The 25,394-nt window shown below is 38.2% G+C and overlaps 1 protein-coding gene across 1 annotated transcript in view; it reads right to left on the reverse strand.

The window, feature by feature from the left end:
• Window positions 1-6,988: 6,988 nt before the first annotated feature.
• The window catches only part of LOC112554484 (ras-specific guanine nucleotide-releasing factor 1-like), a 104,958-nt gene continuing 86,552 nt past the window's right edge, over window positions 6,989-25,394 (reverse strand). Inside the window, exons 15-31 of the mRNA XM_025222264.1 lie at window positions 24,602-24,677; window positions 23,584-23,774; window positions 23,137-23,348; window positions 21,785-22,513; window positions 20,863-21,004; window positions 15,753-15,862; window positions 15,431-15,537; window positions 14,824-14,860; window positions 14,485-14,594; window positions 12,742-12,921; window positions 12,526-12,539; window positions 12,322-12,420; window positions 11,923-12,007; window positions 11,555-11,752; window positions 10,218-10,297; window positions 8,893-8,986; window positions 6,989-7,105 (exon numbers count right to left, since the gene is read on the reverse strand). Coding sequence (XP_025078049.1) covers window positions 6,989-7,105; window positions 8,893-8,986; window positions 10,218-10,297; window positions 11,555-11,752; window positions 11,923-12,007; window positions 12,322-12,420; window positions 12,526-12,539; window positions 12,742-12,921; window positions 14,485-14,594; window positions 14,824-14,860; window positions 15,431-15,537; window positions 15,753-15,862; window positions 20,863-21,004; window positions 21,785-22,513; window positions 23,137-23,348; window positions 23,584-23,774; window positions 24,602-24,677 — 2,581 coding nt within the window. The remainder of the gene's footprint in view (window positions 7,106-8,892; window positions 8,987-10,217; window positions 10,298-11,554; window positions 11,753-11,922; window positions 12,008-12,321; window positions 12,421-12,525; window positions 12,540-12,741; window positions 12,922-14,484; window positions 14,595-14,823; window positions 14,861-15,430; window positions 15,538-15,752; window positions 15,863-20,862; window positions 21,005-21,784; window positions 22,514-23,136; window positions 23,349-23,583; window positions 23,775-24,601; window positions 24,678-25,394) is intronic.

The following is a 25,394-nucleotide window of genomic DNA, read 5'->3' on the forward strand; positions in this document are numbered from 1 at the left end:
CTCGATCGTGTTTGTAATGTGAACACGCTAAGGCAGAAAGATCAGGCAACATTGTTAAAACTTTCAACATAAAATGTGTCCACGGACAGCGTGCAGTCCTCTGGATGTTTATAAAGGACATGGCCGCGCAGAAAGTCGCTCAGAAGCTTGACAGCAGCAAGATAAGTTAGCACATATCAGATACGGTATATATTGCGATTGCCTGCATGGTGAGGTTTGGTTACACTTGTCATGGATGTTTTTGAAGTGTGTAATACATCCATTCATTCAACAAGTGCATTAGCCTCACAGGGTCACCATGCCAATGCTCAATACACCACTAAACATGACCCCTGACTGCTGCTGTCTTGTCCCTTGAGCTGAGGGCGCAACGTCTTGCCGAGGTTCACTTTACTACCTTGCGCCAAGGTTTTTCTCTTCCCAGCTTTTATACTTTTAGCAACGTCCCACCCCTCGGTAATGCTTCTAACATCTTTATTTCACACTAACTTATTAATTGCCACATTACGGTCGAGAACATCCTTTTGAATGATGACATCTGAGGCATTCATACTTTCATACATCCTCTCGCACCCACCGCCTGCATGGTGCCGCTGGGTACACACGTCCTTTTTGGCGATGTCCTGAAGATTTAGAACCTTGTTGGTTGGTACTACCAGAGTAACATCATCAGTGTGATATGAAGTTTTTCGACATGCGTGCCTTGCATTTGTCATCACACTGATCTCATCAGTCAGAGGAAACTGTTCTGCTCGAAGTGAAATTGCAGATTGACGCTTCAAGATGTCAACGACTGCAGATCCGTGGCAGCCGTTTTCTAAAAAATGTATCATTTACAAGTCCTCAATTGGCACACTTAGCAAAGTTTTTATCTTGAATGAGGATAATCCCCGATGCACCTCAAGGTACATTCTTTCACTTACAGAATAACTGTCACCTATAGCAGAGACTAGTTACAGAATATAGACGATATTATGTCCGTTAGGACAACCAAAGATGATCAGCACATGTCCACCCATTTTTGAAATCTTCACTTGGAACGAAGAGGTGCGCGAGACTGAATGTGCATGAACATGATCTACAATGTCGTTTAGCTTGTCGTGCTCACCATCAAACAAACATGGACCGTGGGGCCGCTATTGTAGATGGTGAATGGGCTCTGTGTTACAGGTGTGAATTGTTGCCCATTTGTAAATGTACGAACATTGCACCCAAACACAGATGTATTTTATGTTAGTCACCAGGGGAATAAACTGAAAATATTGAATATTATCATCCCTTATGAGTAAAGAAAGATGTAGAGATTTAAAGACAGACGAAAGCAATAAAAATACAGTTTTAAAATTCAGTTGTCTCTGTGTCATTTCCGTTGTTCTTCTTTTTCTCCCTTATTTTTATCTCTATTTTATGGAGAATACATTCAATAGTCGGCCCTAACCCTGACAGTATATGTTCAGTTGGAAACCGTTTCACTTCAGCTTTCTAAACGCCAACAGCAATTAAAGTACATGCCTGAGAAAGACGTTTTATTGGTTATTGCCTGTAATCTCCACCCTGTCTCAGAGTAAGGGCAGCCATTAGGGAAAACTGATCGCTTGTAAAAGTCAGCACCATGTACTCCTACCTTCCCTCGCACGGGGGAAACCATTGAAAAAAACGCCCACAAGAAGTTCGAACTTAGGGGATCCACCCCTATATACACGCCCATCACTCTATTACTTAGTTGGTGAAATGTGTGACTATAGGGCTACATAAAAGCCGTTTTCTTCTGTCTACAAAATTTTTTATAGTTTACGTATATATTTTGATTTTATAGACTACTTGAATAACGGAGTACTGTTCATGTTCGCACTATACACATGTTCCCTCGCTCTATGCATGCTTTATCCCTTTTTCTTTCCTGTCGTCTTGGTTGGTTTCTTAATTTCTCCCTATGATGATTATTATTATTACTTGTAAAGCGCCATGCGGCGATTAAATCATCATATCTCCGCGCTCATGTCAAGTCGATCATTGGTTTTAGGTTCTTTTTACGAGATCCATGTTTGCCCCTAGCTATAAATCAGTGGTAAAGTAACAAAAAGCAGTATCTGCAGGTTCTGGACAGTGTTTGGAAACTACAGAGACGCGTATACCAACATTTTATCCTTCATTTTCCCATTTTGCCTACAGGTAACCATCGGGTACCGCGCCCTCACGTACAGCTGGCCCGAGAAAATTCTAGCACTTGGAATTCTAGCCCCCCAACAATTTTTACCTGAAAAGGATAGGGGACGATCAACCATTACCTTTTTACCATGGGTAAAATTATTCTCGCTTCGTGAATATACATCCCTCAAAAATTTCTTGTTTAGTTATTAACAAGGCGCACACGTGTACCCCACTCTCTTCACATCCTCCAATCCTACATGTATTAAAAAAAACAAAAAAAAAAAAACAAACAACTTTGCATCACTCCATTATTTATCTCTCTTCAGTCATCGGCATAAGCCTTCACTGAGTAAAGAAGTCAAAGCCTATCCCCCCGATCATCACCACCACCACACACACACACAAAACGAATTTCTACTATCTTCCATGATTTCAGTAAGACAGTAAGCATTTAGTTGTTAACAGGTTTAATGATTTGTCACGTGCAAGTTGTCTGTGCAGTCATATGTGAAGAAGACGCAACTTCTAGCCACCCTGACCCCCAAACCACACAACAGTGCCAACCACATTATGGATGAATGTGGCGACATGTTTTAAACCCACAACACCAGTCAGTCAGTGTGATAGTAAACATCATCCTGACTTTTGCCCAACAACTAACATGACACAAAACGAAAAACCCAATAAAATTGTTAATATAATACAGTGTAACTGATAAGTAATCTGAAATATTTGCAACAGTGGGGATGTGATAATTACATGTTTAACATCAATATGTGACAAATGTTATTTTGACACCCATGCTTGTCTGGTTCTTTCTTCCCCTCACACACACACAATCTCTCCCTTGTTCACTCATTCTTTCATAGTCATTCACCTGCACATATAAACTCTCCAGAATATATACATGCAACATTTGCTCTACACAAATGCATGTACACACAAACTCACTGTACTTAAACAAGAGGTATGCAAACATTTTTTCAAACAATGAGAGCTCTTCAAGACATTGGTGGGACAATACCCATCTGTGGAATGCAAAAATGCAGATTTGAGAAAAATTTTCATACGACTGTCCTCTGCACAAATAATCACTTTTTTGCTACTGTCAAAGTAACCTACTCAAACAGCCACAGACATATGCCCGACAATGCTGAGGAAATGGACCTCATTCAAGTTCTCACACCACAGTTTTCTTACACGCAGGTCTTGTTAGAGTGCTGCAGGTAATCAAAATTAAAGTTTCATAATGTACAACACTTCTATCATGGGAGTTACGAGATCTTTGGTCCCTTGTCCAACACAGTTTCACCGCCCATTTTAACTCAATGTCCAGGCATGAAAGTGATGCAGATTTTGGCCTGCTCTTCATGAGATACTCGCTAAAAAACAAAACAAAAAACCCCAACAAACAAAAAAACTTGCAGGAGACAAAACAGTTAAAGTGCTCACAGTACACAAGACAGGGATATCACAAGGAACAACCTGTCACAATAGCCTCTAATAACTACCCAATGTCAAAACACAAAAGAGAAACGCAGATACAGAGAGAGAGAATGAGAGCCCTGTCAGGTTATGAAATGAAGGTCTTCTTTCTTTGCTGCATTGTGCTGCATAACTGCACATACGTTTGCTGCTATCTGACCAGGATGTTGCCCTGTTCTTGTGACCGTCAGCTTCTGATGGACAAATCGGGCTTTGACGGCTAGCAGCAGCTATTTCGAGCCATGTAGCACCAGCAGAACACAATCAGCAGGAGTATGACAAAGTGAATGAGTGCACAATGGCCATGCCTATAGCCTTCATCAAAAGGTCCAATTTAAAAACTGTTAGTATGCCACTAATTTGAAACACAACCTGAAACGCCTATAACAGATCTGTGTGTGAGTGTGTGAGAGAGAGCGACAGAGAAAGAGAGGCAAGGTGTGCGCACCATACTCGTTGTTTCCCCTTTCCATTCATAGTCAGAAATAGATTTATAACCTACTTATTTCAAAAATGTGTAGCCACTTTAGTCCTTTGGTTGTTGAACCATTCTCTTTTTTATCCTCAGCCTCTGCCAACAGAGAAGCGAAGTTTTCCATGGCATCAAGATTCTCATCACTTGACCACTTTTGGAAAAAGAGGCTGCTGAGAAGGTGTACACTGCATATTCTCAAGACCCTGCTGCCAAAGGCAGTAACCCTTCACCACAGCTGTGCTGCAAAGGTCTCTGAATGTGACACAGGTTTTGTCATCAAAAATGGTGGCCACTTAGGAAAAGTGACCAATCATTCCAGTATTTTTTCTTTTTTTTCTTTTTTTTTAGTAAATAATGTGGTCCATACTGCCTTAAAGTTTGTGAGGACCATTGCAAATGGGCACACGGAGTCTGTGCTAGCCGACACACAGAAACTTCTTTTATATTGAAGAAATAACCTTCGCATGTCCACTATGCACCCTGCCTCACCTTGCAGTCAACCCGTTTTGAAAACAATAGCACCAAGTACTTGGCTATCCAAAACAAGAAGAGGTTGTTGTAGTCAAGAACATAATCACATTACATTTTTTGTGGTGATAATGATACTGAATGGTCCTCATGGTTAGTACTGTTGTAGGAACGTGAGCTTTGCCATTCCTCTGCAGGTCAGTCCACATCAAATCACATCAGTGTTTGGATGCTGGTCATGTGGTTTAGGTCATATGTTAACATCACAATACTTTCTCAGGCATAGATCAACACAGTGATGATCAAGAACGAGGCTAACATGCATTATAACCATTTTCTGTTGGTCCACTAGTACATATTAAAACTTTCAAGATCATTTGTCCCTGCAGTAAAACACTAAACAAAGTATTCTGTCTCTGCAACTGCATCGTGTTCCATATATTCAAACCTTGTTCATAAAACTCAATTCTGGCTATCTATTCTCTCCAGGTGAATGCAAAATATCTTATTCTTTAAGATCTTAGCAGATATTTGCAAAATAAATCTGCTAAAGGTTCTTAACTTTCAGGTTCAGCTTTTTACTACTGGGTCCCTAATCTTGACATGCTGCTTCTACAAATGGTAGGCTCGGGAAGACATGAGGGCAATCCAAGGTAAAGCTTAAAATTCTAAATTCACTTTAGGTTGTTAAGTCAGTAAGCTTAACAAAAGCTGGCACATGTAACTGGACTGCCATTTATATAGTGAATTTATGTGGCAAGCCTTTTCATATGCACCTAATGTTGAACAGGACTTTTGTAAGATCCCTGCAGTGAGAAAAGAACCTCCGTGATAATGAATAGATACCTTTTTTCAACACCTTCTATGATTGATGTGAATAGTCACAGTGCACCTTGGCATATCTATACACATCCCACATACATGCACTACTGCACACACACATATATATATATATGCAAATGCACACACACACTGATGCAAACACATGCACACACATGCATATGTGTACATGGGAGGATGTGTAAATGTGTGTGAGCAAATGAGAAAGAGTATTTGTAAATGACCTCTGAATCTTTTTTCCTGTCTCTGATTTCTCTTTCTCCCTCTCACACACACACAATATTGTGGAAGATGGTGGATTTTTTTTCTATATTTGCCTGTAGTCAAGGCACTCATTTCTAATGCACAGCTACTGACTACACAGCAAGTTGCTGTGAAGGGCAGCATATGCAGAATGGTTGCAACTCACTGATGATATGTTCTGGCGCATCTTATTTTCAGGCTCTCATTTTCAATCATTACATTACATCCAATATGCCACTGTTGCGTCCCTGTCTACAATTTAAGGAAACTAAAATCCTTGATGGCTGAACTGCTTAGTTCCAAAGTACAGAAGCTACAAATGTATGAATGGGGATGAACCAATAAAAATACCGATAAGCTAGAATAAGCAAATTACAATATAGCTTCATGTTGTTTAAGCAAACCACACAATGAATGTTCGGGATTAACAAAGTGCAACACAACAGATTTGTTTTCTAGACCATGGGATGTGGATGGTTGTTGTAGCTGTGGAGATTTTTTTTGATGTGTATGGGAATCTAAAATGCCTGTAAGACATCTCGTAAACAGTGTTATGTCTAGCAATAATGACAACAACAGTTCTAGTCAATCTGACATACAAGAACACTTACATATCTAAATCAAAATAAATGGTAAACCTGTTTGAGGAATGTGAGCATTAAGCTTTCACTGTTGTGATAAGTTAGAACAATAAGCCACTTCTGTCTAGTGGAAAGTAGTTCTGCAGGTCCATGGATAGGCATCAGTTATCCAAAACCAATGCTTTTGGTGGTTGAACGATGCACCTTATCACAAGCTAAAACTTAGCTTGATTTTTGTTTCAGTCAACTGAATTACTTTAGCTTTGGAGGAACAATGTCACTTTTGTGATACCTTAAGACCTGCCCCACATGACCAAGAATGACACAGCTATCCATGAAAAGTCTCACACATGTATCTATACCAGATGGTCAGTCGATGCAAACTCTGCACCACACTTGTGGCAAGTCACACATGCAAGAGTCACTGATTGTTTTTCAAGCAGATCATGTGACCACCCTCCCAACATCTGCCTGCTAACATCACTGTGGCAGCAGGTGATATCACAGATGGGGACCGTTGAATGAGGGAGGCTTGTTTGACCTGACTGCCAGGATAATAACTGCTTCACATTCTCCAGCAATTGCTAACCATGAGGTCTGGTGCCCTCCACCATCCAATCTGCTTTTTTCTTTCACAAGACCCTCTGGTTTGACCTATCTTATACACTGCCAGGTCCTGACATCACTGATTTAACAAAGCAACTCCTGCTCCTCTGATTACTCTTCCCACAGTCCTCAGTGATGTTCAAGATGGGGCAGAGGTCATGGACAATCGAGACTGTTTAGGCTCTATGTCCAGGGAAGCTTTATATGTTTGTTCCTCATCAAAGAGGCGAGTTGGATCTAGAAGGTAACTGGTCACCTGAAACAAAAGCAACAGTTTCTATCACTTCCACTAACAAGCCATCTTGCTTCTTAATTCATTTAGAATATTATTATGGCATTCAAAATTACCTATGTTTGCATGAACTTTACATAATTTTTAAAAGCATAAAATAAACTTTAAGTAACAGGAGGGCCAATCAAACTTATAAAATTTAAAATTTTGCAGAAATTATATTAAGATGTACTTCATAGCATGGCAATATACTGACTTATTAGTGGTCAGGGCAGTTAATGCATGTTTAAGTTTTTAAACACTTAATGCATGTTACTGTCACTGATAAGTGTTAAAAAAAATGTCTGGAAAGATGCTACTTCTTAGCTATTGAAGTTTAGGAGTTATTTTAAAATAAAGAAAACTTTTCTAACTATTGCAAGTGAACTAATTTGAGTCTCGTGTCTTTTGCATGCATATCATAAAGATGATTCTTAACTGAAAAATTTCAAATCTGTTAGATTATCTGATTGATGGATACTACTAAATGGTATGTTCCTTCCCCCCTACAAAAAAAAAAAAAAAAAAAAGCCAGCTGAAGATCTTCAAAGAATATGACTGAAACCACAAGGTCAGGTTTATGAACATGTGACACTGCATGCCTATTCCGAGCACGTTCAGCTTTCTGTTCTTCGGCTCTTGGCTGTTTTTTCCATGGAAAAACTCAAGCACTTTATTTTTCTGTGATTTGTAATTGAGATGTGACTTTTTTGTGCACCATTAGTAGCATGCATGTTCAATTGGATTTATAGTTCTTGGTTAAAGTGTTACTGTCACTTAGCATGCATGGTAGAGTGAGGTTATTTTGGGTTTGGAAGTGGGTCATGAAAGGCTATTTTTGTTCTAAAAGCTGGTTGGTTTGGTGGGATGTACTTCCATATAGAAGTAACTTTTGTGCTATGAGAGGAGAGCAATGGAGAGGAAATTGGAAAAAAACACCCAATGCCCAACCCCTTTCCTTCCAAAAATCTGTGTTGTGTGTGTGTGTGTATCTTGCCCTACATTCCACTAGGGGTGAAAAGGAATAAGAAGATATGCATATATTTCTAACTGGATAGGCACTACAGTAAGATATGTAGTGTGTCTTTGTGTTTAAACAAAATAATGCACAAATATCTGCATAAGAGCATCACTGACAGCGAAATACTATTTTGTAATCTTAAAAGTTACAACATTTGCTCCCCTATTAAAACAGGCTGATGTAATATTTACCCGTGGATGATGCTCTATTTTGTAGGATGTCTGTTGAAAAAGGCGTATTTCCCGTATCACGTGGGCAATCTGTGATGGAAAAAAACCCCCCATAAAAATCTATTACTGACATTTTCTCACTGATATGATAGAGAAAATCATGTCAAAATGGAACCAGTTTTTATTCTACAGTAGATCCCTTAAACTTCTTTAGGTGTATTTGAGGAAAAAACTTGATAAGAACCTCCTAACTCTGTTGTTTCCTTGCAACAAAAATTGCCCTTGTGGGACATAAAGAAATTGACAGGCCAAATTGCCAAGAGCTGAAATTGCTCATGTTTACATGACGCCTAACCATCTGGTATTCAGATAGAACTGCATTTGCTGTCTTAAAATAGACAAAGAGTCCGTCTTCCATTTAAGAATATACAGTTTGACGATGTGGCAAAATCAATGCACTGTTAGTGGTAAAGAAATATAATTATTTATCTTCAGTAAAATTGTAGATTTTGTTGCATTATATGTAAAAAAACAAAACAAAGAAAGGCAGACAGGACCATCCTCATCTTTGAGAAATTGACCAAGCCATCCTCAGTGAAGTTAGGTGTGCCTTCTTCAATGAAAGACAGGTCAGTCAGGTACATTCCCAGGTAAGGAATGCAGGGAGGATCACATCTGTGACAGAGAACAACATCTATGTAAATGAAGGTTTAAAAATTGCTTAAAAAAGAACTATTGCGACAGACAAAATACTTTGTTTTAAACAAATTTAGCATAAGTGATGAGATAAAGTGAGAGAGTGAGTAGGATTTTATGCTGAGCAGATATCTAAAAGCTGTCTCAGCAAGTGGTGCCATTATGTCTCACATCAAGCAGTGGATAGTGATGAGCGACCTTACATAGTTGTTCATTCATTCATCCCTAGGCTTGTACCAATTGACAGTAATGGGTGTTGGGGTGAGCTGGATAGAAACAGTGCCTGACAAAGCTTGCCCCTTAGGCATGTATTGAATGGTGGTAAGCAAGTCCATACTTTTGTGTTTGCTATACAGTTCTATCTCTGTCCATCTCAGGACTGATAGTACTTTGAAGGATTGTCTTGGAGTGTCACACCAGGTCACATGGCCAACCGGAACACTTTGGGCCACTTGGCTGTTGCCAGAAGGGGCTCTTGGTAGCTCACCAGGAGCCATAGTTCTGAAGCGGGAGTAAAGTCTTGCCCTGGGGCAAAGAGGGGAACCTAAGGAAAACCATCTTATTTCTGAAGTTATGGTGTGGTGTCCAGACCCCCACAAACACTACTTCATTTTTTTTTTAAACCCTTGGAACCTTGCCACTGCTTTTTAAGTATGGCTCCAGGAGTAAAACAACCTTTGAGGGGTCTGGACACCACTTAACAACTTTGAAAACAGGATGGTTGTCGTTGCCGCCATTGGTGATTGTGCTCTCTAATATATGTAAGAATTTTGGAGACATTTTCTCAGGCAGTTGGTTTGGAACACCTGGATTCTTTCTTTTGAATCTTTTCTGTTGACTTCAATATCCCAGTGATGCTGATCTTTGGTGTTGCTGTTAACCACATCTTTGCTCTGGACAGTGCTAGCTTCTGTTTCCTATTCATTCAGGATTTTGTATTGTGGTATCTAGTTAGCTGTGGAAATTGCTGTTTTAGTGGTAACATGCATTTAAAACCTTCAATATCTTGATTATTTCAACTAGAACAAATATGATTCATGCTAACTTAGAGAGTGCTTTTTCATGGTTAAACTAATTCTGCATAATGTATAATCTGAGATAGTGGGTAATAGATCTGCATTATTCGTTCAGTTATTATTCATTCTTTCAGTGTTAGATAATGATAAGACTGACTTTGGGAAGAAACTGTAGTAAAAAAACTTTTTTTTACCTGTGAAGAGCATCTCGCATATTCTTGAAACGTCCCTCTGATGACACTAATGTCTGCAACCTTTCAATCATCTGCTTGGTCTGTGGAAAATAACAAGAATAAATATAAATATGAATGGATGATAATATGAATATAAACAGAATAAAGAAGAAAAACTGCAGCAATGGACATGTCAATATTTTCTTCTGTCAACATACACTGCTGCAGTTTGTAACAGGTATTGTACAACGATGATGAGACAGTTAATGATGCACTAGTTTCTACCATGATGATGCTCATTGCACATTGTGAGAAACTGGATAATCAGTCAAAATGACAGGGCAGGAAAAGGAAGTATAGCGTGAAAAGATGCTTATGACCCAAACATGGTTGTCAATTTAGCAACTACCAATTCTGGCCAATTGTGAAGAAAAGTTGAGGGCAGGGTGGAAGCCACAAAAGTGTCCACCGTTCTACAGGTTAGATTATCTCTCCCTTCAAACTTCTTCTACTCCTTTGAACAGGATGTTCTTGAACTTGTGTAGTTAATAACTTTCAGAACAAAATATAACAATCTTTTTGGTAACTCCCCATCAGAAAAGTGAGATTTGTTACAGTGTTTCCTAAAGTCAAGTCTAGTACGTCAAACAATTTTTTTTCCAAGCAATCACTACAGCTTGTCTCTGTGCTGTTTCTGTCAAAGGATGACATTGGCATGCACATGTTAAACTTTTTGCACATGCCACAAATGCCATGGGATTTTTTTCTGCATAAAGAGCCATGAGCTTGCATATAGGGCGAAGATATGGCACTATATAAGTTGTTTATTATTATTACTATTACGACATTAATCTTAAATTTCCACAATGACTTTTCAGGCACATTCTTGACATGTTTTCTATTGATGCATATATGAAAACTGGAAATAACTGGAAATTCATTATTTTCAAAAAAAGTAATTTTGTGCAGAGGGTATCTAATTCATTTTCCCATTGATATACTCTGTGTACTGTACTTATTATTTGCCTTACACAAGGGGTTATGGTGAGCATGACAATGAAATCTCTCTTTATATAAATAATAAGTTATTTCAGATCTTTACAAACTCATTCCAGTGTCCAGCATGGAATACAAAATCACTCTTGTGCTCTCAAGATTCAATGACTTAACCCTTTATCCTTGGTTTAAGCCTTCTCTATTCATCTCTTTCAATCATTTCTCTAGTCATCTTTTTCAATCCTCTCTTTCAATCCTTAGATGTTCCCCACCACCCTTATTCTAAAGAATAAGATTTTTAATTACAATGTGTTCTAAAACTTCTACACTGCAAGACAATGTCCCTTCAAATGTGGACTCACCTGTTTTGACAGTTTCTCCCAGGTTTTCTTAAGGCGATACACCGAGCTGTTTACAAATGCTGCACAAATCTGTAACACCCCATTGTAGTTGTGCATACAGCGGCAGATGTCAGCTATGGCTGCCCATTTCTCAATACAAGCCACACGATCTTGCATGTTACCTCGGCTAACGATCTCTGAGACCACAAGTCGACTAACCTGAAACATTACAATAAAGGAGCCCACGCTGAGGGATGGGTATCTTCAAACGTTGCAAAATACCTCTGAGTCTTTAACACGTTTCCATTTCAAATATATCTGCTTTTTGATATGCAAGTTTAAAATAATATATAATCAAGATGTTTGATTTAAAAAAGCTATCAACTTACCTCATTAAAGCGTTTGCTGACTAACAATACATGTGGTGCCTTGTTTCCCTTGTCTGGCTTCATCCAGGCTTGACCCAACAGCTCCCTATGACAGACAAAGGCGTGCACACACATGCCAAAGCAGATGTGGTTTCTTACTCTACAACAAAATTTAGAGAGTTAACATGCAGAAAGTAAATATTTTAGTTTAATTTAATTTAGGATGATGTCTAAGTTTCCACTGTTTTTTTTTCTTCTTAAAAAGAGATGCATTTGAAGAAGGTTAATATGTAAAAAAAAACCCAGCTTTTGGTGAGAAGCTCTTTAACAATATTTGATGAAACATTAAACAGAACTAGGAAAATAATCTTCAGAGGATACAGAAAGTCAAGAAGAACAAATAAACAGCTGGAGCCTTACTCGCTGCGGATTGCAATGAATATCTGATGGTCAAGATACGTCAGCTGCTCTGCTATATCAAGCGCAGATAATGTGTCAAAGTTGTCTTTAGGATGGTACCTGCATCAGAGGGGTGAGTTCAATTAGAAATAAGAAGTACAAACATCCTACCCCAAACCATGTGGATTTGTCTAACATAAAAATATTGCATCTATAATATTTTACTTTAACTGTAGAACCTTTTAATTAAAATAATTTTATTAAAATACACAAAATGATCTCTACCTTTTGATTTAATAAGTAACTTGTATAGTAAACAAAACAATTTAGACCCACTTAATGCCAAATCCCCCAAAAGTACACAAAACAAAACAGGATGGTCACAGAACAGAAACAAAAAGAATGTGAAAAGAAATTTATCTCTCCTCCACATTTTCTCACCTGTGTAGGTGTAAGAAGCTTCTCAAGATCAACTGGTTTTTCAGGTGTAGTGTCACGCAAGATGGTGCGGAGTATCGAAGCAGCTGCTTTATGCTCTGTGGGCAGAAGGCTAGTGTTGCACACCATTTCCTCTAGAAAGTCTGTAACTGCACTCCGGAGTGCTGCATCAGACTCAAAGTCCTGCAGTGGGAGGCAACAAGCATAGCAAGTGAAAAATACCAAGATATGACATAAAGATTGTTAACTGAATCAAAGATATTTTATCACTGGCTAACCCCAAAACACCAATTAAAACATTAATTCCCTCTCCCCCACTAACTAAAGAGTTACTGCATGTGTCTAAAGAGGAATTACTGCTTAAGGTCTCTCACATTCAGAGCAAATTATTGAAATCGTCAGAGCGAAGAAATGGGAGGCATATGGCAACAAGCTTTCAGAAAAGGCATACAAGTCATCAGAATTATGAACAAACCCTTAAGACTTACGGAAATGCTTATTTGAGTAAAAGACTGGCTACATGCAAATACAAAAACTGGGTCTGCATCTGACAAAACAGGTCATATGCATTCCTACACCTACACATACACACGCATATGCACTTGCACATAACACTTATTCAGTCATTCATACACACTATGCCAGCCAGTAAGCTCAAGGTATACAGGCATACATAGACTCAGACTACAACACATGCAGACATGCAATGCCAAAGGTCACAGCTCTGCAAGTGCAACAAACAACTGCCCACTTTAACAAGCCCACTGCAGCTGCACTATCATGCAACACACAACAGCAATGAGAAGGAGTCATACTCATCAATTAACTTTTTGTCAGCAACAAATAAACAAAATTAGCTAAGACTACCTGTGAAACCTGAAGCAGGAAATTTTTTTTTCCTAAAGATTCTGTTTCTCCAAGTTCAGGGGCAGTTAGCAAGTTCATTAAAAAAAAAAATTAAAACAACCTGCCCTGTGTGACTTTAGCGGTTTCATTCTTCTGCAAGCTCTTCTTGTGGTGTCTAGTACAAGCTGAATTTCTGTGTAACAAGGTAGGTAGCTTAAAGAAGAGTTATTTGTGTATACTTCAAAAAATCATAAACAGAACCTTCCAGGTGGTTTTAACTACTACTGAAATACAAAGGCAAAACATGGCTGGCACTTGAAAGACAGAAGAGGGGAGGGAGTGGTGCTTTATGCTGAGCCAGCAACTAAGGCTATATCATGGCAAGGCAGCTAACCCTGGGAGGGGGAAATAAAGGTACATTTGTGCACTGTGGACACCATGGGACTTGAATCAGTAGCAGAATCTGCAGCCTTCTTAATATTATATATCTAATTTTTCCCTACATGCTGAAATAGTAAATGACACAAAGCATCATGCAGAAAAGGGAGAAGAGTCAAAAAATATAAAGAACCCCGGTCATATAACAGACTTCTATATAAATCAGTATCATATGAAAACAATGTCTTTGAGCTGCACTATTTATAATGAGTCACTGCCACCTCAGATTTAGCACTTTAAGATTTACATTACAATAATCTCACTCCTTTCTCATGCATGGAAATGTGGCTACCCACCCACCCACCCTAATGCACACACTGGCTTGAACACTAACACACACACTCTCACTCTTGGATACAAGCAACAAGGCAAAGAGACAATTTGATCAAGACCCCACATAGTTGACAGAAGGGAAAGTCATAAGAAGCTTCCTTAAACAGAATAACAAGTGGGTTGGCTTACCTCCCACTTGTTCAAAATCCAGTTTTTCAATATATTAATGGCCCTCATAGTTGAGGCTGAACCAATCTGAACATGAGTGGGAAGTCTGGAACTACTGTTCACATGACTACCTGCACAAAGCCACATCGTCCACAACATCAACAAGGGACTATGATGGGCTACTTCAAAAACAACAGCAACAAATCTACACGGCAGCAAGACAAAAGTGGTTTGCCATGGCTGAGAAAAACACAAAAAATGCGAAACGGTTAGGTATGCACAAGTGTAAGACACAAAAAAATGCCTGTTTATTATCACTGATATGAGGGATATGTGTGGACACGTTCCTAGAGACAGTACCTTGCTGGGGAGCTTTGAGTACAAGGTCAGGAATCAGCTAAGGACAAACAATATGTCCCAACATGTTCTTAATGCATTTTTCTAGCTGTAACATATTTGACAATTCAGAAGAGTGTTGTATCGTAACCTTTCCATAAATGCAAGTTAGATAAGTAATATATGTATAACAAGGGGGAGGTTATATCCTTTCCATGTATATGCAGCTCACACAGGTATACAGTAATCGTGTATATTATCAATACAGTTAATACACACCACATGCACATTGACTCGGCAATACGGTTCTCTATATGTACACCTCTGACCATGCATACACACAAAAAAAAACCACATGCAGACATTCCTTTAGTTACATTTTCTCTACAGCACAGAATGCATCACAACAGAACTGTTGCACCACTTCATGGAAAAATGTAATTGTATCAACACCAACTGAAAGCATACACAAAAAACATACCTCACACCTACAAGTTCATAAGCTCAGTGCAACACAACATACGTGCTGTAAAAGCCAATCAAGGCTACATGACTATGATAAGCCAAGGGCACATAACCAGAATCAACTGGGGATAGAAGGCAACACCCAGGCAGAGTCATGCCCCCTCACCTGTTGGTGTTTTGAGACCCAGTGCTTCAACACATTCAGCACGCGCATGGTTGCTGCTGTGCTTATCACAGACTCTCGCTTTTTCATTGGACGAAGATCTAATGCCCCTGTCACACCAACCAACAACAGCCGTGGAAAATGCCTCTTAATTTCATTTTAAACAATGGATGTAAAATTGGACGATACTAATATTAGATGTTCATGGTTGACATTTCATTTGAATGCTGATTTTTTCCTAAGTATAATCCAGAACTTTCTAAGTAGATAGACCTGGCCATAAAGAGAGATTAATTTATGTAATAATAAAAAAAAAATCATCTACCTGGACAGACACTCAGGTAGCGAGTCCTCTCTTTAGGCTGTTCAGAGGTGCAGCTGGCCAGCCCGGCTGTGGCAGCTGCAAATGCTGTAGTGGCAGCTGATGAGCTTGATCTAATAACAAAATTATTCAATTACAGACAATGTAGAATGCGTTTAATGTGATTATTGGCAAATAAAACTTCAAGTTCCACTCATTACCAGTTCAGAGCACACTGACCAAGCCGGATTCTTCTTTTCCATATTATTGTATTCACAGAGCTAGATAGTATTAGCAACACTTTTACTTTTCAGGGCACTACAATGTGATGATGATATTTCAAAATGAATTTTCAACAAACTGTTAGTTCATTCTGAAACTCGTTTGAAATTGATCGTCAGACAATATATATATAAAATTAAATTAAAAAATTTTGAAATATACACATAGATTTGCTTGTGGATTTAAATGCGTGCAAACATGCTCACACATCAACTCTTATACATTTTTCTCTCTTGCATGCATGTACACACACGCACACACTGGATGCTTGCACACAGGCACGCAGATCTTGCTAGAAAGCTACTCATCCACCCATCACACCATATCTCTCTCAGACCTTGCAACATCACCCCCACAGAAGGAACAAGCTTTTTATAAAAAGTATATACTGCTTAATAGTCACACTATTGTCCATCATACCTAGTATAAATACACTATTTGTTAATGAAACATATCTTTGCATCAAAGATAAACTTTCTCATGAAGCATTTCATGTACAAATTATTCTTCTTAAAATTGTTGAAGCAAGTGCAAAAAATTTCTACTATGTTCTAAATAGACTGGAGGACATACAAATGTACAACAAACCATAACATTCAATATATCTGCAGCACTGTTAATCAGTGCTATGAAGATAATATACACTCATATAGTTAGCGTCTTAAATTAGTTTAAGTCTAATTACTTATTAATGTTAAGGTACACAACAGAGAGGAGACACTACCAGCCCTTCTATTCTTAGTCTTGAACACCCAAACTTGTCTATGGGTGCACGCGTGTGCACACAAACATGGACACAAGCAAACGAAGATGTAAAAACTAAAGGTAATCCTATGACTCTATAGTCATTTTGCAACGAGCTGGTCGGATCCCCACTTATCCTGGGGCCTGCTTATCTACAAGGGCAGTGTCTATCTCTTCTCCCTCAATGCCATACCTTCCCCAAATATTTACTGAATCTGGCAGCCATACCATGTCTGGGTCAAAGGGTCAAAGTGTGCTGCATTACATTCATATAAAACCAGCTAGTGTGCATGCCATTGGGGTTGGATGCAATCACTGTAACCACTTCTAATATGGGTTGGAAATTGAACATAAGCTCAAGTCTCTCTCCCCCACCCAACCGATTTTCAAATAAAACATACTTATGATAAAACAGAAAACTGAATGGCTGATTGCTTCTTTCTTCAAGAAATTAAAAATGGTTGAAATATCAGTCCTTTGGTACACCACTGTGACAACACAAGCCCTGTAATTATTTAGAACCCAGAATAGCATCCATTACTCAGTCTTGTGAATTTTCCTACATCACTCTGATACGTGACATGCATCAATAAATCTGTTAACATGTTATCAACTATGCAATGTTTTACATGTGAGCACACAAAGTGCTGAATTCCAGGAAGCTACAAAAAAGATCACTTTAGTTTGTAAGTAAACATCCTCTGTAAAGCAAAAACTTCTAACTTTCACTAGATTTTAAGGAATGTAATGCTACAAAGAATTTATTCTACTTTATGATAAGGAAGCTTTTTCCTTAAAACAGTTCATAGTTCATTGGTGGAAAATTTCAAAACTACTGTGTAAGCATGGTTGGTGGTCAGCAGCAAATGGGTTTACCCTTTTGAAATGCTTTTACCCTTTTACCTGTTTCACACATCAGGACTGAGTTAACCTTCCAGTTCTCCCTAAATTGGTGGCTATAAAATTAGTAACACAATGTATCTGCAAACTTAATTATCTTTCAAGTTCCTTATTTTTGTGAATATATTTGTGTTTTGAGATCAAAGAAGACACAAATCTGGTTTGGAACTGCTAAAATATTAGAATATCAATTTTTAAAGTGGACACACCCTGCCCATAGAAATTTACCAATTTGTCACACCTGAATCACTCTCCTCTAAATCCTTCCCCAGGTAAAAAAAATACACACATATAAAATGTCACACAAAAATAATATAAACATTGTGAAAAGGGAAATGTATGTGTGTATATATATATATGTGAAAAAGCATTCTCAATGACACCACATAGCACGGTTAGCTTCATTTTATTGGATTTATTCTTCTTACGCCATCTTCTACAGCAAAAAGCAAGGTGGGATGATTCATGCACACCATAAGAGTTAAAGTGTATTGGGAAAGCTCGACCAGTATCTAGTAGAACTAAAAGCTGTATGTAAAGTACATGGATACATGGCAGCTAACTACATGCGATGCCCAAGTTCCATTAGAACTTAAAAATAAAAAAACTACAAGAAAACTGAAATAACAGAAATATGCAAAAACTAACAAATAATAAACATTGCAAGCTGAACAAATAAAAAACACAGTAGCATAGCACTGATGTTTGTTCTTGTAAATACACATGAAACAGCTGAAGACACATAAAGCACTAGTTTGTACTTTTTAAGTCTACTGCTCAGAAAACAATCTTAGGCACATTAGGTATAACCAAATACAAGCAATTGTTACTGAAGAACAAATATTTCAAAATTTTTATGTATGTGTATATAAAATGCCATCTAGTCATGCAAATGTCTTTTGAAATATATCAGGCTAGTGTGTATTTTAACTTAGGAAAATGATTCAAATACGGTTCTTGAATACTTCTTTCATATACCTCATGTTGGAGACTCAGACTATATTGTTTTTAAGAGCAAGGGTGAAAGGACATTAAAATTCTAGCCAGATTGAAAAAAAAAAATTCTAATAAAACTCCCAGCAGTGATCATAATTGATAAACAGCTAAATTAATTAAATTGAATCAGAATGTGACATTCAAAATTATTTAAAAAAAAGTAAACTGTAGGAGGCCAAATCAAAATTATAATTAAAAGTTAAAATTTGTCTAAATTTTTTTTTTGATATTGCACAGCATGACATATGCTGAATTATTAATGATCAGTGGCCTTGAAAATCATTATGCCACATTGTCAATGAGTTAAGTAAAATTTGGCTTCATAAAGCTAAAGAAGTAAATAGAAAAAAAGGTAATATAAAACTAGGACAAAAAGGAACACAATGGTTCCAGACTCAAAGGCGAAGTTACTGCTGGGAGAACTAGCTGCTTCTACTCTGCACACCCCAACAGCGTTTGTGATACACATGCGGATGGTAGTAACAGTTACAGTGGGGTAATGAATATAAATGAGAGCACAAGGTTGATGTCGGCTTCAAGTTACATGGTGAACATCATTGTGCACTAGTGCTACGCACCACACCACACGTCCACCAACCTTGCTCGATTGGCAATCGTCGCTGCCCCAGCACTGGGATCGGGGCAAAACCAGGTAACTCTGCCAATGGGACAGGTATGTTAGCATCGTTACTCATCTTTTGTTTTATGACACGGAACAAAACATGTCGAACATGACACAGAAACACAGCCACACACTGTGACCACTATGTCATGTTGTGAAAATGAACTGTTGTTTCTTATGCACTGGCCATGGGAAGCAGAACAATGGAAGTCTTATCTCTAGGACCCTGGTGCAAATCAATGTATATTATAAAACATTCTGAATCATAAAAATGAATTCTATTGTCTACTGATCATTAGTTTTCCCTTGTTTTGTTTTGTTTTTAATTGAATGTGAAATTCGATGATAGGTTTGCATATAAACCAAACACTGTATGCAGCCTGAATCAATAAAAATAGATGAAAAGTTAGAATATAAGTAAATTACCTTTAAATTAATGACAAAAACAGAAAAACAATCCACAAAGCAACAAGAAAAACATTTTTCGAACAGAAAGAAATACAGTAAACTAAAATTAACATACACACAGTCTGATGAAAACTTACAAAACAGGATTAGAAACAAACTAAAATTTAAGGGACACAGACATATGTCTAATGCATACATTTTTCCAGTTATCACTAGGCAAGGAAAACAAAATGGAGTTCAGCCCATGGGTAAGTAAACTACCTTAGGTCATGCACGATCAAATATAGAGCAATAACAAATTCATGCAACTGATTATGATAAACTGAAACTAACATGCCACCTGTCACAGTCCAATAACATGAAGCCAGGCAACAGATCAGTCAAATTTAAATGAAGACTGAAAATTCAGTTGAGAGTTTTCTTTTTCTCTAACTATTGGTAAAAAGCAGGGCTACAGGATGTGGGGACCATTACAAGGAGCTGTAGCAGGAAATCTTGTCTGGCAGAGAGAAAAGACCCTAATCAAAGTTAAAGAAAGTATCCCCATCCCCCTGCACATCTAATAACTGACATCATTAATTTAAGAGTGTGCTCTGGGACACACATGTGTGAAACATTAAAGCCTGATGAAGTATTTCATTTTCAGTCCTTTTCTATGGAGGATAGAATAAATATATTTTGTTGCTGTGACAGCATCTTGGTGTCATGGACTATAATGTTTTTACATGGTTAAGCACTGAATGATGATTATCCTTCTCAGGTAAGTGATGCAGATGTATTTTTAGTACCTTTATTCATGGCTTGCAACATCTCAGTCAGTGTTTTTGCTATAATATAGTCTAAATATTCTTATTTTTAAAAAAAATTTTAAATAGTCATTATATTTATTAAAGTCAACACTAATAAATTGGGAAAAGTTGCTCAAGATAAAATAACACAACTCAACGAACATCTTCACTGAAAATAACTGGAAAAAAGTCAAATGTGAAAAATGAAACTATACCTTATTTTTTATTCCCCAGGAAAAGCATATCCTGTAATCTTATTTTTAAGGCTTTCTTGACCAGTTATAACTTGGATAACATTTGGTCAACTGGTTCTCTGTGACTGAAGGTAAATTAAAAATACAACTGGTAAGCGTGAAGTTGGCCAACAAGAAGAGACAGCAGATACATGACAAACCTTCGCTTGGATGCTCTTGAGGACGTAACAACGGTGCCAGCTTTAGCACGAGTAGGAGGAGAACCGTCAATTTGAGCGAAACTGCTACGTGGTGTTGACATTGTGATTGATTCTGCTTCCACGCTTCCTCGACGTCCAGAGACTGCACACTCAAAAAAATAAATGTAAATGCACAGAGAAATGTTTGAAAACTGCAAGCTGCTTCTGCACAACTGACTTGCACAATGGGGGAATGGAGGATATCAGAGACTGGTTAGCTTGTTTAAGCTGTTTCAATACTGCTGTAATACCTGTTTTGATACAGCTGCAGTACCTGTTTAAGCTGTTTTGATACAGTGTAACACTTGTCTGGATCTTGTTTGCATAGGTGTACAAAGTACAGACATAACCTAAATAGCATGGGTATGTATATATACATGTACACATACTAACATAGATGAAAAACATTTAAGGCAAGGATCTTTAATCCTCTGCTTAGCATGCTTAACTGGGGATCAGGTCAGAAATGTCTGAAGACCCCTCAAATCTGTGGCTGGAAAACTACCCCTGCCCAGCAGAAACAGGTAATTGATAAATATGGAAAGGTAAAAGTGGGAGAGGAAGAGGGCTGGCTTCTGTACTCCTCATGCCTATCCTAAACAGGATGGACCACTTGCATTTATTCATGATCACTATGCTACAGGATTCTACATATTTTTGTATGACCCAATAAAGTGATGTAAATAAATAAAATGAATAAGTGAAAAATATTTACTTTCAGATCTACATGCAAAAGTGATCATGCAGGGTTACGAAGGTGTGATTGCAACATGTAGCAACATGCCTGAAGTGTGGAGACAGATGCACTCTCTTTCTTACATATATGAAAACACTATTACACACACACAGCTATTAGTTAAAAAGTAAGTGAATGATGACTCACATGGTCGCATTTTGATTTGGGGAGCCATTATGTTTGGAGAGCTGTAGCTGTAGCTAATAGGAGATGGAGCACGTCGTAGCGTCTTGGGGCTGGATACAGGTGACCGTGCAGGTGATGTGATTATTCTACCTGGAGATGAAGCACGCTTTGGCGATGTGCTTGGTTTAAGAGGGGACGGGATTCGAACTGGACTTGACATAGGTCTTGGCTTTATAATCCGGATTGGACTCGATGTTGGTGACAAGGCTAGAGCATCTAATGTGGAGGAAGTTTCTGCAACTTTGCTGGGTGTACCTGATCTCATGGGACTACCACTACCATTCAGTTTACTCATAATAAGCTTCTTTGGCGATGAACTAGGGGAGGTCAAAGGGCTTGACCTTGGTGTGCCAGGTGTCAGTGTGTCGGAACTCATAGCAGAACTCATGTGGGGGCTAGAAGGTGCCACAAGTGTCTCTGCAGATGCAGATGTGTGGCCTGAAAAGTTGGGCACCAAAAGCTTGCCTTCATCGGAGCTATCATAAGTATCCACACAAGAATCCCCAATCTCATAATCGAGAAGCATTTGTCTTGATTCGTCTTCCATGGTGATGGCAGGTACCTCTGGTGTGTCATGGTCATATAATGTTTCACAAGATGCAATAGGTGCAAGCTTGACTTTGGGAGGCTGCAGGTAGGTTGTCAGCTCTGACCGGCTGTCATCACTGTCTGCTGATTCTCCACGCTCGACTAGACAAACAAAAGCAATTGTTACTTTCTCCTTATGGCAAACCATTTTAAGAGATCTCCAATAAAGGAAATTCAAGAGTTTGGTTGAAGGCAGGCTAGGCATTTTATGGATGAAAGCACACTTGACCAAATTCACTGAACGAAAGTGCTGTATGAACATTCTTAGCAGATCAGTTTATTATTAAAAAATACAAGCTGCATGTGCTTGCAAGATGTGCATATCATGCATTTCAAATGCACCTGTGAAGGGATACACGCCTACATGCACACGCACACACATGTCCAGACAGACACAGCACAGCTGTTTTGTCATCAAAACATAATGTCAAAGCAATTACATATGTCAATAAGTAAAAATCAGCAGCCTTAAAAGACAATGTTTTTTTACTCTAGTACAATGTCTTAACTGGGGAATGAAAGACCAAGGACACAGTGAGCTGCATTCATCCAAATTTTTAACTTCTGGTAATGATGTCATGGCTGCAGAGGAAAGAACAATGATATTCATAGGCTAATAGTCAAAGTTCGAATAAATGTTACTGATTTTAAAAAGGCAATAACAAAGAAGTGAAATATACTAAATATCATGGGAAAAAACTTGCAAAACAAAAAAGGACTTTTACTTCGAGAAGTGATTGTGGCTGATGCTGTGGCAGCTGAGAGGGACTGCTCCGTTGCAAGGGAGCCTCCTTCGTCCTCTAACTTCATGCAGCCAGTTGAGATACGTCGTAATTTTTCAGCATGTGGTTTGATCACGTATCGAGCATCCACCTCTGGAGGTTCTCCAGTGAATTCTGTGTGAGGGGGGCTCCCTGACTCTCCCTCAGATATTGATCTGTAAGCATTATCAAATCACCAGAGTTCAGTAACTTCTGAAACACTTTCCTGTATGCAAGGTTTTCTTGAGAGCAAACTGGCTGGCAATGTGTACTCAGCCATATGTATAACTTTGAAACAGTGCTATTAAGTATCCTTTATTTTATCAAATAAAATGTTAATTAAATTATGTAACAGTTTTATACCAATCTTTTTATGGATAAAGTAAATTTTCACAAATCAAGAGGACTCACGGTCGAGGCAAGTTGCCACACTCCAGAAGAGCTGCGTCGTGACTCTTGTATACTTTCTTTAGTGCCTGCAGGAGAGTGTGGCCAGTTGTGAAGACACGATATGTCAGCAGGAATGTATTTAGGAAGTCGATGCTTAAGAAACGCAAATCTGTCAGGCGATCCAACAATCTGTCCACACTGGCATGCCTGATCTGTAAAAAACATGTGAAAACCTTGGAGCAAACTATTTCATTCACTGTTATTAGAAGCGACTCACTGTGATAATCAAGTGAAATCTTGAATCAATCTATTCCATCACATCTAAGAAGGAACCATAATCTGATAATTTATACCATCTGTTGCTAGCTAACAATATTTGTGTTCTTAAATGAATTTCAATACTGAAATGACATTACTCTAAAGTGAACAATGAACATAGCACGATGTCTAGACACCCACCCTTAAAAGAATATTTAAAAAAAAAAAAAGGTAGGTCTTGATTTGGAGAAAGATGACAGCAGCCTCATATTTTGTCTGTGCAGGATAATTCAAATGGCTTTAAAAAGGCAAGATGTCCTTACAAGGCTTTACAAGTTTATGAGCCCTAACAACCTCACAAATATTTATATGTGGCATACAGACTGGAGTAATTAAAGACTGCAGCCAAGATGCTGACGGTCATAAATTTGTAATTATATTTTTAGATGAGATCTCCACATGAAACGAAGTGACAGTGGTAAAGAACCTATTGCCTGGTGGCAGTAGAAGGTTGCTGGTTTAAAGTTTTCTCCAGCTGCTGACTGGAAAACTCACTCTTCACCGCCACCCAACACAAGTACCCGATTAATCAAAATGGTAACAATCAGTGGATGGAAAGTGTTATGTCCATATACCATGTTCCTGACAAGGTGAGCTACGTACAATTCTGTTGCTTCTATAGGTTATGGGACATTCCTCTTCACCATTACTTTTGTAAAGAAATTATTAGGAGGTGGAAGCTGATGAGACTGAAGAAAAGACATAACATATTCCATGTTACCTGAGGCACTTTGCATGAGTTAAGAGTGCGGCTGAACTTGATGTCTACATCGTCTCTGAACAACTTTGGGTCAGACCTGTAACAAAAGGGGCCAATGTGCTCTTATACATGCATTTCTCACTGTGTCTCATTTTGACAACATCAATAGCTTTTTAATCAAACTTGAAATGGTGCCCAAGCATCTATATACAGAACAGCAACTTGATGATAAATAATAAAGATTGAAATACAGCAACATGCATGCTGTTCACACCATGCCCAAACAAAAGTTAGGGTGTACCCACAACTGTATACATCTTGTCATATAAGAATATGAGTGATAACAAAGTTGGTAGCAAAAATGTTCTTTTCTTGTTTGAACTGCAGCAACAGTATAGCATCAATATTAATTAAAAAAATAATAAAAGTTCGCTTGTATAGGGCCTTATCTTGGACAAGCTCAAGGCGCTTCACAAACAGAAGGTGATATAATGTCAAAACAAAATGACGTAGGTGTTAAGCAGTCTGTATACTCCATGTCAAAGGGTATAGTGTCCACATATAGCATAAACCACTATTCACAGGCAAAATACTATGCATAACACACAAGCCAAAATAAGGAATGGCTGTGCAGTGCCAAAGTCTTTAATAGATTTGCATTAGGTTCCACGGTATTTACCCTTTTAAAATAAAATCATTGCCTTCACTGTTTTAGTGACTGCATTTTACCTTCTATATAACTGAAACCACATTTCCAGATAACTACTAAAACAAAGCTTAGTCACATTCATTGTTTAGGCTCACCAAGACTACC

Source organism: Pomacea canaliculata, linkage group LG13, assembly GCF_003073045.1.
Source record: "Pomacea canaliculata isolate SZHN2017 linkage group LG13, ASM307304v1, whole genome shotgun sequence".
Lineage (NCBI taxonomy): Eukaryota > Metazoa > Mollusca > Gastropoda > Architaenioglossa > Ampullariidae > Pomacea > Pomacea canaliculata.